The sequence below is a fragment of the Lepidochelys olivacea genome, assembly GCF_965140295.1.
Source record: "Lepidochelys olivacea isolate rLepOli2 genome assembly, chromosome: 1".
Lineage (NCBI taxonomy): Eukaryota > Metazoa > Chordata > Testudines > Cheloniidae > Lepidochelys > Lepidochelys olivacea.
The window spans coordinates 217991461-218004349 of NC_140411.1; the positions used below are offsets into that span (position 1 = coordinate 217991461).

General features: G+C 46.8%; 1 protein-coding gene across 1 annotated transcript in view; it reads left to right on the top strand.

Annotated features, from left to right (window-relative positions):
* Positions 1-332: 332 nt before the first annotated feature.
* Positions 333-12889, top strand: part of LOC311526016 (alpha-2-macroglobulin-like) — a 57746-nt gene continuing 45189 nt past the window's right edge. The window contains exons 1-5 of the mRNA XM_084638623.1: positions 333-493; positions 4409-4592; positions 6212-6368; positions 6672-6724; positions 11836-11856. Of these exons, the coding sequence (XP_084494749.1) occupies positions 405-493; positions 4409-4592; positions 6212-6368; positions 6672-6724; positions 11836-11856 (504 nt within the window). The 5' untranslated portion in view covers positions 333-404. The remainder of the gene's footprint in view (positions 494-4408; positions 4593-6211; positions 6369-6671; positions 6725-11835; positions 11857-12889) is intronic.

Genomic DNA, 12889 nt, shown 5'->3' on the forward strand with positions numbered 1-12889 from the left:
ACAGAATGCTGGACTGGCCCAGTAATGAGCTAAAGGGCTTCTCCAACCACCGCAGAGTGCTGCTGGAGTGATACAAAGAGGGGATGGGGGTGAATGGTTCAGACACAGGACAGTGTCTCACATGAACACCTCCAATAAATACCCTTCCCCCCCCCACCCAGTTTGTCAGGGTCTGGCCAGGGACAGTCTCTGTGCCATGAGTCAGAGCTGTTGGCTCTGGCTCCTCCTCACATACCTCTCTCCATTTCCCAGATGGTCCTGGCCCCCTGCCCTTATCTTGCCCCTCCCGGGGGGGCTGTTTGCAGAGAGAGGTATAAAGGGGCGGACCCAGCGGACAGCCAGGGTGCAGGGAGCCAGCGGACAAGGCTGTGTGTCTGCCTCACTCACCATCCTCGCTCTGCACCATGGGCAAGGACAGGCTGCCCGGAGGCCCGAACATCTTCCTGCTGCTCCTCTTCCTCCTCCCTGGAGACACGTCACCCACCACCGAACCGTAAGCTGCACACGCAGAGGGGGCTCGTGCTGTCTTCTCTTTTCTTTCCTTCATCCCCCTCACAGCGCTGCCAATGCCACTCAGACCTGCCCTGCAGCCCCACTCGCTATTCCACTCCAGGGCTCCCCACACAGCTCTCTCTACCTGTATCCCTACCTAGACATCTTCAGGAGTTTGTCTCTCCCTGCGGCTGCATGGGCAATATGTCCTCTGCCTTGTGGTACCTTTTGTGGACGGGCCCCAGTTTCCTTGCCTGTGAGGGAGAGCTCAGAAAAGTGTTTCTCTTTTCTCTTCTTCTTTAAAGCCAGTTTGCTTCCCTTGGCAGCCACAGACTGTGCTTGTTCCCAAAGAGAGTCAGTGACCTAGATTCCTGTCTGTCAGCACAGACCCTGGCTGTGGCACATTCTGCCGGAATATCCACCTGGGGCACTGCAAACTAGCAACTTGGCTGCAACCTCGCCTCCATTGAGGGGCCTGAAGAGGGGGTATAGCCAGTATAGCCAGCTGGGAGGACTCAGGGTATCCCTTTGGCAGTGTCGACTGGCAGAGACTTCCCCTGGAGCCCAGCATAGATTAGAGCGTTTACCCTCCAGTGCTCAATCCCTTCTCCTGATGTAGCATCCCTCCGCACTAGTGTACATCAGCAGGTGCAATTTATGCTGCCTTGATTCAGCGGGGATGGATCTAGTCCCAAAACTCCGATGTCAGATCTCTTAACCCAAGGAATGCCATTTTAGAATTGTTTGTTTGTGTCGCAGCAGTGCCTATGCACCCCAGTTATGGATCAGGGCCCCCACTGTGCTAGGCTTTATACAAATACAGAACAGGGAGACAATTTACAGCTCGCTGGAAGCTGGAATTGCCATGCCACTGGAAAGCCTGACATTTTAAAGTTTGTTTTCATTCCAAATCGGAACGTGCAGTTTAAATTTTGAGAGAAAGGAAATTCCAGAAAATTTTGATTCAGAAACATAGAAATGTTTCATTTTGATAATGTCACAACATTTTGTTATGATAATATTGAATAATTATAATGTATATAAATATTATACTACAGCAGAATATTAAAGGAAAAATGAAACATTTTGATGTTATTGAAATGAGAGAGTCAAAACAATTTGTTTTATCATTTTTCTGTCAGGCCCTTGGGCAAACTTGACATGTTCCCACAAACTGGTTCCATTTTGACTAAACTACACTTTCTGACAGAAAACAGTTTCATCAAGACTTTTTACACCCAGCTCTGTTCCATTCTGAGCATGTAGCTTGTGTCTGGTCAGATATGTTGTCTGCGTCCTGCACCTTTAAATGGAGAGAAGACCCCTCTGTGCTGCAGAAGTCGCTGCCATTTTGTGTTTGGTGGCATCCTCCTGCACAGGAGGGGCCCCGCTCTTCTCTCTCCATCTGTCTTACCGAGACCTGCCTTGCGTCAAGTCTCATTCTCTCAGTCTAGACTGAAGTCCGTGCAGGCTGAGAGGGCAAGGGAAGAACAGAATGTGAGGCACAGTCACAAGTTTGATTCTGCTTCATGAGGCATTTCATGCTAACTGTTTAATGAAGTAATCGGCATATTAGTGAGTATTTTGCATACATGCTTAGTTTACAGTTGGCATACTCTGCCCCAAGCTGGTGGGGAGGTGGGGTGACCAGACAGCAAGTGTGAAAAATTGGGACAGGGGGTGGAGGGTAATAGGAGCCCATATAAGAAAAATACCCAACAATCAAGACTGTCCCTATAAAATCGGGACATCTGGTCACCCTATGGGGAGGAGAGGAGGAGGAAAAGGGTAGTGTTCACCAGGAAGCTCAACAAAACCTGGCAGCTTTGGCTAGGGTAGCAGGTGCCCAAGGGTGTCAGATGCGGAGCTGCTGGGGTTATTGTTACTGAGCGGCAGGGCTGCTGGAGCTGGAACTCCTGGGATGCTTTGGGCTGTTCAGGTCACAGTGTCTGGGGAATTGTCCTGGGGGGAGCCTGGGGCCAGTATCAGGTCTCTCACATTCTGTCATCACCTCCAGGCTGCTTGCTCTGAGCCAGCAAGGAGAGAGGAGACACCTGGCTGCCTGCTCAGCAAATGCCACAGCCGCCTGTAGCAGCCAAGGGGCAACTGCAGGAAACTGCCTGCTGCCTTCTTACGGCTCAGCTATTCACTGAGGATCTCATACTGTGCTAATCACTGCAGTACCAGCGAGCCTGCCATTAGAGTGTTATGCAACGTGACTGTCACGTGTTGTTCATTCTGTCATCCTCACCCCAGAGGCAGAAGTGTGCGCAGCGCAGTGCTTAATTTGTAATGAAAGAAATGCCAGGGCTCAAGCAATTAGGTGCCGGGGCTCAAGCAATTTTTTTACATTTGTAACTGATGCAGCAAGCCCAGAGGTGCCAGGGCAATGAACTGCCAAGCCTAGACGCATCGGGGCTCAGCCCTGGCAAGCCCTGGCACAAATTATTAAGCCCTGGAGCAGTGTCTGGTTTTGGTAGTGTGCAGAGTTTTCTGTTCTGATGTGTGAGAATCCAGCTGAGCTGAAGGGACATGTGACAGGCTGCCGAACGGGTGAGTGTCACACACGAGGCAGGACACTTGGCAGCGCTAAACATAGGCCCTGGCTTTCTATGGCCTTGCTCTTTGTATCGCCATTTACAGCAGGGCAAAGAGGATGTAAAATGCTACCAGAGCAGAAGGGCCAATTTCAGGCCCCCTTTGCACTCACTCTGCACCAGGTGTCAGGCGGGGGAGAATCAGCCCCCAGCCTTTATTGGCTGAGATTGAAGATAGAAAATCACACAGGGCTTGATCCAAAGCCCAGTCAGGGGAATGGAAAGAGTCCTTTTGACTTCCATGGGCTTTGGCTCAGGCCTAACAAAGGGCGAAGAGGAATTTAATCAGAGCCAGGTTAAGGCTACTCCTACCTGACTTTGTCATTTTGAAATCTTGGCTCAGCAAGATGAACAACCTCCTGGCAGAAAGCTGGGTGTCCCAGGGGGCTTCACACTGCTGCATGTCCAGCCTCCCAGCAGTGACGCTCTGCCAGCATCTCTGCTCTGAGTCAGCAGGCTGAACCCATGGACAGTCAAATATCCTTCTGTAGCCCAAATCACTCTGTTGCTGGCGAGGGGCAAGCCAAGCTGGGTAAAGTCCTCATTAACATTTGAACTTAGCTAGCACTTTTCATCCAAAGATCTCCATGCACATGAAGGGCGGGGGGGTGTGGAAGCAGCATCTTCAGGAGAAATGAGAAAACTGAGGCACAGAGCAGTGAAGCCCAGTAGCACACACCAGGTCACTGACAGACCCAGGAATAGCAATGAGTTCTCCAGCCAAAGCCCTGTCACTAGGCCTCGCTGCCCCTTTAGCACAATGGCTATTCCCTACATTCAGATGTCATCGCACACAGCCATCCCTACATTTGTATCTCTCCATTACTGAGGGCAGCTGGTGACACCTAGATCCACAGACAGCTAGAGAGGGGGTTAGATTAAAAGCCCTGATCCACACTCCTCTGTAACTGCCTGCCAGTCTCCATGGAGGTACAACAAGCATTTCATCTGAGCTCCCTCCCCGCTGTTCAGATAATACAGCGAGGGGCTGTGGGATACACAAACATCAATTAACAGCCTGGAACTTTTCAAGCCATCTCCACGCCCTGCTGGGAGCCTGAACAAACAGCCCTTGGACAGCAATCGCTGCTAGCACAGAACTAGTTCCTTCGCTCCAGGTGGTGTCCTGGGTTCCTGGCTGACTGAGCAGACCAGCTAGTATGTTACAAAAACAAAACGAAATTCACCATCCTGTATGTATAAATTACAGTGTGGATGGATGGTCGGAATTCGGCTGTCACACTAGCCCATGCCCTTTCATCAGTACCTTCTCCATTCCCCATCCCCGCCTCTCTGACCTGTGCCCTTCCCCTTCCCAGGCAGTACATGGTGCTAGTGCCCTTTCTGATCCACACCAACGTTCCTGAAAAGGTCTGTATCCAGCTGACCCACCTGAACGAGTCTGTGACGCTGAGCGCCACGCTGGAATACGCCGGGGCGAACAGGAGCCTGATCGCAGACGTGGTGTCGGAGAAGGACGTGTTCAAGTGCATCCCGTTCACGGTGAGTCTCTGACCCCCACAGGGTTTATTACCTGAGTCTGTAAGAGAGTGACAGCCTGGGACCAACCCCTGCAAGGCCTGACACCATCAGAAATCACAAACGGAGACAGGCTCAGGTAGGAGACATTCACGGAAAAGCCCACAGTTCCTGCCGGCAGTGCTGTGGGTGCCTCAGAGGAGTGAAGTTCTGGAACAACCTTCCAAGGGAAGCAGTGGGGGCAAAAGACCTATCTGGCTTCAAGATTAAGCTCGATAAGTTTATGGAGGAGATGGTATGATGGGATAACATGATTCTGGCAATTAACTGATCTTTAACTATTCATGGTAAATAGACCCAATGGCCTGTGATGGGATGTTAGATGGGGTGGGATCTGAGTTACTACAGAGAATTCTTTCCTGGGTATCTGGCTGGTGAATATTGCCCACATGCTCAGGGTTCAGCTGATCGCCATACTTGGGGTCGGGAAGGAATTTTTCTCCAGGGCAGGTTGGAAGAGGCCCTGGGGGGGTTTTGCCTTCTTCTGCAGCATGGGGCACGGGTCAGTTGCTGGAGGATTCCCTGCACCTTGAAGTCTTTAAACCATGATTTGAGGACTTCAATAGCTCAGACATAGGTGAGAGGTTTATTGCAGGAGTGGGTGGGTGAGATTCTGTGGCCTGCATTGTGCAGGAGGTCAGACTAGATGATCATAACGGTCACTTCTGACATTAATGTCTATGAGTCTATGAGACTCATTAGGAGTGATCTTCAGTCGGTGCTGAGCTCAGTGCCCGGCACAATGCTCGGAGAGGTTCTGCTACAGGCTATAGTGTGGCTGGCTTTGTTGGGTGGTTTTCTCTCTGAGTCAGTGCTGATCTTACGGCTGCGGCCTGGCCTCCTGTTTCTCAAGGGGCTCCACAAGCCTCTGAGTGAGACCAGAAAGAAAGCCATGGAGGGAGGGGGTTAGAGAAGTTCCCCGAGACCATTGACGTCCATGAGCTCATCTTGTGCCTCTCCCAGGAGCCCGTCCAGGATTTCTCCCTGCAGCTCTCAAGGCTGGCTGCGGGGACAGTAGAAGAAAATGGACCCAGCACAGAAGTAATTAATCAGATGTAGCTTCCCATTTTCCTCCATCACTGGGATCCACAGCTGGGGGCACACGATCACAGTCCATCAATCCCTTTGAGGAAGGAGCATAATGAGGGAAGAGAAATGACCCCCAGACTTGGCAAGAGGCAGCACAAGGGGTGATGGGCAGAAGGAAAAGCTGAAACTAAGACACTGGGGGAAGTTCTTAAGATATGAGCTACTGGGGTGGAGGAGTCAGAGACTCCTGGTTGGGAGGGGATGGCAGTGGGTGGCAGGCACCGTCTCCTCTGGAGGAGGTGCTGGAGGCCCATCATGGCAAATATTCTGGCAGCGTAGAGGAGACATTAGTGGGGATGGAGGAGAAGAGTCCTGCAAAATGAGGGTGAGGTGAGACTGGCAGAGCCTGGCTTTCTTTCCCCAGACCCCACAATCTCTGATTCTGGTAGGTATGTGGTGACCTTTTTGTTGGGTTCCGTGTACAATTCCAGCCTCCAAAGGCTCAGTGCAGAAGGGAGAGCCTCTAAGGCAGCAGCTCTTTTGCTGTTCTCCAGGTTCCAAAGTCCAGCAGCTCATCAGCAGCGTTTCTCACGGTGCTGGTGAAGGGGCCGACGCTGGAGTTCAGGAGCCGGAAATCGGTGCTGGTCAAGAACTCAGAGAGCCTGGTCTTTGTCCAGACGGACAAACCCATCTACAAACCGGGACAAACAGGTATAGGGAATCGGGTGGGAAATTATATACAGAGCAGGAAATCCTCCCTGCCTCCCCAGAGACCCCACAAGTCATCACCAAGTTAGTACAGCTGGGAGTAAACCTGCCTTCCCACTGCCTCCCCACCAGTCACAAAGCTGGGGGAATGTGGTGCATGCATCTAACCTTGCCATGTGTCCACCGGTCATTGCATCTGGGCCAGGCACACACACAGCAGCTGCCTCATTGACTGATGGTCCCTGGGTGAGCGACTGCAAGCTTGACAGTGAAATTCTCTTCCTCTCTCAATCATGCCCTCTGCAGTTCTATTTCGGATCGTCTCTCTGGACGAAGACTTCCATCCTCGGAATGAGAAGGTAGGTCTGATCGCTGATCAGTTTCCATGGCTGACATGGTGAGCGCTGATATGACCCCTTTAAAGTCCTTTGTGATTCCTGAGGAACTTATTTCTATTGACATCCATCTAGAGCCGTAAAAGTGACTGTGTAAAGCAAGCGATGCCTTCTGACTCCCCACATCTTCTTCATAAGGGTCAGATTCTACCATGATTTACACCCCATTCAACTTCATTGACAGAATGTACATAGGACATAATATGAATCATGCTTTATTATAATGTAAAACTGGCTAATGTCAAAACTTTTTGGCAATTTTATCAAATCATGTTTAATTTAAACATAAGTTGTGCAAATACAAAAAGAAAAACATACAAGTCTACAACAGCAACATCATCTAAAACATATACAACCTTAAAAGGTTAATTAGAACCTAATAAAAACACTCCTCCATGGCCCAATGCTGAAAGGGCAAAAATTGCCAGTGATTTGATTACTACCAGGGATTGAGAAAAAACTAAAAACATTATCCTTTTGAGATGGTGATAAAAATTCTTTTTATATAAAAGAGGTAAAATCAAGCTGGAAAAATCTACAGTTCAAAAGATAATGCGGTAGATCTTCCATTGCTCCAGAGTTATATGGGCAAAACTGAAGATGTGAAGGAACTTTTCCATATCTACCTGTAAGGACAGCAATTTCCATGGTTTGGCATCTTAATTGAGTATATCCCTTACATAAAATGAGGATTTCATAATGCAGTCAAATACTGTTCAAAAACATGAGCCATCTTCAAAGTAGAAAACCAAAAGACAAACTTTGAACCATGAATCACAGCCAGATCTTCTTGTTAGGTAATATTTGTCATTCTTTGTTTGAGTAGTTGATTAGACTGATTAAAAGATACCGACAATAAGTGAGTCATAGAAAAATCCAGCCTATGTATAATAAATTGGAAGGTCTTCTATCATGGCAATATGGAGCGCATAGGTTGTTCCCCCATCTCCTGAAGGCAAAAGTGGGGCAATCTGTTATCTAAAAGAGTACAGATCTTAGACCAAAATTTAAGAAAAGCAATGCAAGCTCTACAACTTACAGTAAAACCATCCACCTCAGCACGTAAAAACAAAGGAGGGCTAAAATTCGGGAGAATCGTAAGTCTCCTCAAAAAATTATTTTGAATGATCTCTAAGGCCGAAACTTGGCCCCTCAATCAAACTTCAGCCTCATCGATCATCTACAACATTATTTTTGCATAAAGATTCTTAGCACTGGGGCAGCTCTGTTCCCAGCATATGGGCAGGTTAAACAGAGCACCCCTTAGCCAGAGCTAAGGGCCTTTTGTTTTTAAGTCTTCATGATAAGGAAACCAGTGGCCTAAATGATGAAACTTTATCCCTAAATAAGTAAAAGCAAAGACTTGTTTTGTTCTTCCCCAAAATCATGACTTTGGGCTTATAATTGAGAGCTAGGTCTTGAGAGTTACAATAATGGAAAAAAACAAGATAACCACCGGCGGCCTCTTGGATGCTGCGATAATACAACCATGCCATCAGCATATAACAATACTGGAATGGATCTACTCTTATTTTGCAGGGGAGAAAAATCATCTTTCTTTACAACATCACCACCTCATTAATATATACATTAAAAAGGAGAGGCACTGGAAAGCAAACCTGGCATACTCCCCTAGAAATAGGGAAAACAGTACGTTCTCCATTGGCTTTAGTTCTTAACCTCACCATATTGCGCTGGTGTAGAGCCTCCAAAATATGCAAAAGTGTTAGATCGATTACCATCCTTCTTAATTTTGCCCAACGTTTTTCTTGGTTAATAAAATCAAATGCCATCTTTAGATCTATGAAAGCAGCATGTAAACTACTACCATTAACCACACTATATTTATAAATCATGTAGGATAAAATAAAATAATTATCCCACTGTGGCTCTACCAGACCTAAAGCTGGACTGCTCTTCGTGTAGTAAATTAGCCTTTAAAGCCCATATTTCAAGTTTAGAGAGTAAAAATCTGCATTAAATCTTCCCTGCCACATCTAACAGACCAACAGGTCTACATGAAGCAGAATTCTTTCTGTCCCCTTTTTTAAAAATAGGAACTATAATAGTGAACTTCCAGCCAGACGGAATCCATCCGGTATGATTAATGACAGTAAATAATTTAGCCAAATCTGGAGACCACCAATTAGGATTATCCTGAAAAACTTCATCAGGGAGAAAATCTTCTGCTGGATCTTTTTTTCCGTTGTTGGGCTAAAATTAATGAGTGTACTTCACTGTACTGTACTGAAAGCCAGAGTGGTAAATCAAAGAGAGGATTTCTCATTGCATCAACTATGGTAGAATTAGATTTAAAAACTGGTTGAGGGGAATCATTAAAGATCTGGCCAAAATATGCTATCCAAGGTTCATGATTAATATGGGGTTTATCATTCAGAGATTATCTGCCAGAACCCGTGGCCGCCATCTTCTAAAATGTGGAAGAATTTTTAGTTTTAGCTGCTGCTTCAAACTCCTTCCACAAGGATCTAAGATAGTCTTGTTTTTTCTGATATAATAAACCTTTATATTGTCTTCTGGCAGCTATTAAATTATGAAGTAAATTAGGAGACGGATTGCATTTTACCCTATTAGCTAGACAGGCTAGAGCTGTGTTTTCTTTCACACGGTCTGCATCAAGCCAAGTGTACTTACCTTTGAAAGCATTTTTAGAATAATTAAAAGCAAAATCAATTTGTTTAGAGACAAGTGGTTGCAAGGATTTTACCAGCAACTCATAGGATTCACAAATTTGAGAGGAATTCAAGGACTTAATAATGATGTCTCCGAGAAATCTAACATCAGAGTCTTCCAATCTCCTTGATAATTTGTCAGGAATGGCTGAGCTTTAGTGTTTACAACCACATTGTTCCAAAGGGGTAATTAAGGCATCCTCACCCGTGGGTAATAAAAATCTCACTAGAAAGAGCACATCATTTGTAATTACAGAGAAATCCCTACAATGACGAATGACACAGGGATGATAATAATATTATCACTCCCAGCAGTCAATTAAATTTATGTGAAATGTCCCTACACTTCTTCCATTTACAGGTATCATATTAAACTTATCCAATAATACCTTCAGTTTTTGTCCAGCAATGTTAACCATCTGATCTCCAGAGTTTTAGGGGGGAAGTTCAAAAATCTTCTCAGTGTTTTCTTCTCCTCATACTTGGGAAAGAGATTCATCTTGCCCCTGGAGCAGGGAGTGAAAATTGTCCTGTTAGGATCTTTTTGCCAGAGGTGAATAAACTGGAAAGAGTTCAGAGGAGAGCAACAACATTTACAAGAGTTTTCAAAAACCTGATCTATGAGGAAAGGTTGAAAGAATTGGTCAATGTTTAGTCTAGAAAAGAAAAAGCTGAAGGAGGACTACATGATAAATTGCCCACAGTTGGTGGAGCTAAGAACCTCCCTCCATCTTCTGTTACATCTTAAAAATCATAATCCTCTGTTTTTGGCATCCTTTTGGGCTCTCTGAATATAGGAAACAGGATTTCAGGGCAGAGGGAATGAACAGCAGGGCAGATGAATCTGCAGAGGCAAATCATTATTCTGAAAGTAAAGGAGCAGGCTAGTGTAACAAGGAGAGTCTGATCACTTCATCTGATCACAAGAAAACATAAAACACTACCAGAGAAGTGAACAGAATTGCTAAGATTAACTATCAAAAAGAAGCTGTTGGTTTCCACATGCCGAGTAATAACTGGCTTCTCCAGAGCTTAATTTGTAATGAAAGAGATGTGAAATGAATTTGTAATGAAAGAAGCTCAAGCAATTAGGTGCTGGGGCTCAAGCATTTTTTTTACTTTCATAACTGACACAGTAAGCCCAGAGGTGCCAGGGCTACGAACGCCAAGCTTAGAGGTGCAGGGGCTCTGCTCTGGCAAGCCTTGGTACTAATTAAGCACTGGGCTTCTCCATTTGATAGGACTGGAAATCAGAGACTTTCAGCGGTGGCTTTAGGAACATCCTAAGGGCCTGATTCCCCAGTGCCGTACAACTTGCGGCATCATTAACACCAGAGCAAAGTGGGCATAAAACGTCAAATTAGGCTTGTTCTGTGTGCCTTACTTTGCACTGGGTGTGAGTGACAGCACCAGGGGTGGGCCAGCAGTGAGTCAGGCCCTGAGGAGATCACTTCTGTCTTGTGGGAAGGCATGTGACTGGGCCTCAAGACCCCTACACCTGGCTTTGTCACACCTTCCTGCACATGGTACACTGTGATCTAGTTGACCCCCCTCCACAACCTCACTGCGAGTTTGCAGGAGCAGAGGTCCCTCAGGAGACATCCCAGCAGCAGGCCCCGCCTGATGCCGTAGAGCAGGACACAGAGATTTGAGTTGCCACCTCAAAGCCCTGGAAACCAGCGACTTTCCAAATGGCTACACACTCAGGGGCACATTTCTGAAGTGCCTCAGTGACTTAGAAACCCAAGTCCCATTTTCTGAAGTGACTTGGGCACTTTGGGCCAGATTGCCAAAGGGATTTAGGTGCCTAAAGCTGTAGGTAGGTGCCTAGTGGGATTTTCAAAAGCACATAGGCAGGTTAGGAGACTAACTCCGATTGGCTGCAGTGGGGAACTAGATACCTCAGCACTTGGAAACTCCACTTGCATTGTTAGGCACCTAAATACCTTTACAAATCTGCCACCTTTACAAAGTCTCACTGAAAGTGGCTCTTTGGCTCCTAAGCCACAGACCTCAGAGGTATGTAGGTGCCTGACTCCCATTGAAATCAGTGGGAGTTAGACACCCAAATCCCTTTGTGGATTTTGGCCTCGAGTGCCTAAATCATTTTTGAAAAAGGCTTCTAACTCACTTAGGTGATTTTGAAATGTTTACCCTGAATCCTCTAAATGCAAAATGAAGTGTTTAATTTCACAGCTGTGTTAAACTGACCAGTTCAGGCTCTAAAACATTAGAAGGCCCCACTGTAGTTTCTCATTGAGTAACAGAGAGCAAGGGGCAGAGGGAAATGCAGAGACACAGAAGTCCCCTGAACAGGGTAGATGAGCTCAGTGCATGTCTGACCTGTATTTCTAACTCTGCTTTTCCTTGTTTTCCCCACAGTTTCCACTGGTCTTCATCAAGGTAAGTGGCACATTGATTTTTACTCTCACGGCCGCTAGCTGAAAGCTGGGACTGCTGTGGGGCTGGGGAGACTCCCGTGCTCCACAGCAGAGGGGGTGTGCAATGCGGTGTTCATTGTGAATGGGTAGTGCGGCCACTAGGGGGCTCAGAGCAAGGAAGTAAAGGTGAGTCTGTGGGAACAGGAAATAGAGTCCTGCATTCACCCCACCCACCCTGGGTGATCATTGGATCATCTCAGCATTGGATCACACTAGATATTTCAGTCCTCAGCTGCAGCACAACATTGGAACCTGACCTGCAAAGGGGGAAAATGGGCCCGTGGCCTTTTCTGCCTCTTTAGGATGCCTAAAAGAGCCTGAAAAGGGTCTTTTGTGAAAGTGAGCCCTGGTCTGCACACAGATTTCATTCCAGTTTAACTGTGTCAGTCAGGGGTGGGATTTTATACCAAAATAGTTAAACCAGTGCAGCCGCTAGCATGGGCCCGGTTATACCAACATAGAAGTGCCTTATACTGGCATAGATCATTCCCCTTCCCATACAGGGATAAGCTATACTGGTCAAAGATATACTGGTTGCTTGAACCAGAGAGGTAGCCCAAACAACTACATATTTAAGACCAGATTAGCATTTCCAGAGCCCATTGCCTTCCACATGTGTGCATAGGGAGGGTTTTCTCAGCCCCATAGGTAACCTGAATATTTCAGTCCTCAGCCAGAGCAGTTGCCATTTCTTGAACTGCAAATGTAACATTAAAACTCCCAGGCACAGAAAAACTCATCACATCCTGCCGTCTGTGCATTGGTCTCTTAGCCTTGCTCTCTCCCATCCTCCTTGTCCACTCCATATGCATGTGGGCATGTTGATCAGGTGGGCAGACAATGGAACAGATACTGTGCTGGTAGCTGGCTGTTTAATCACACGCTGATTGCACAGGACTTGACTGAATCCTTACAGACTACTGGGAAAGTACAGAGCTGGCCACCAGGTGCCCTAACCTCAGCTATAGGAGAGGGAGATAATCGTATATATCCTG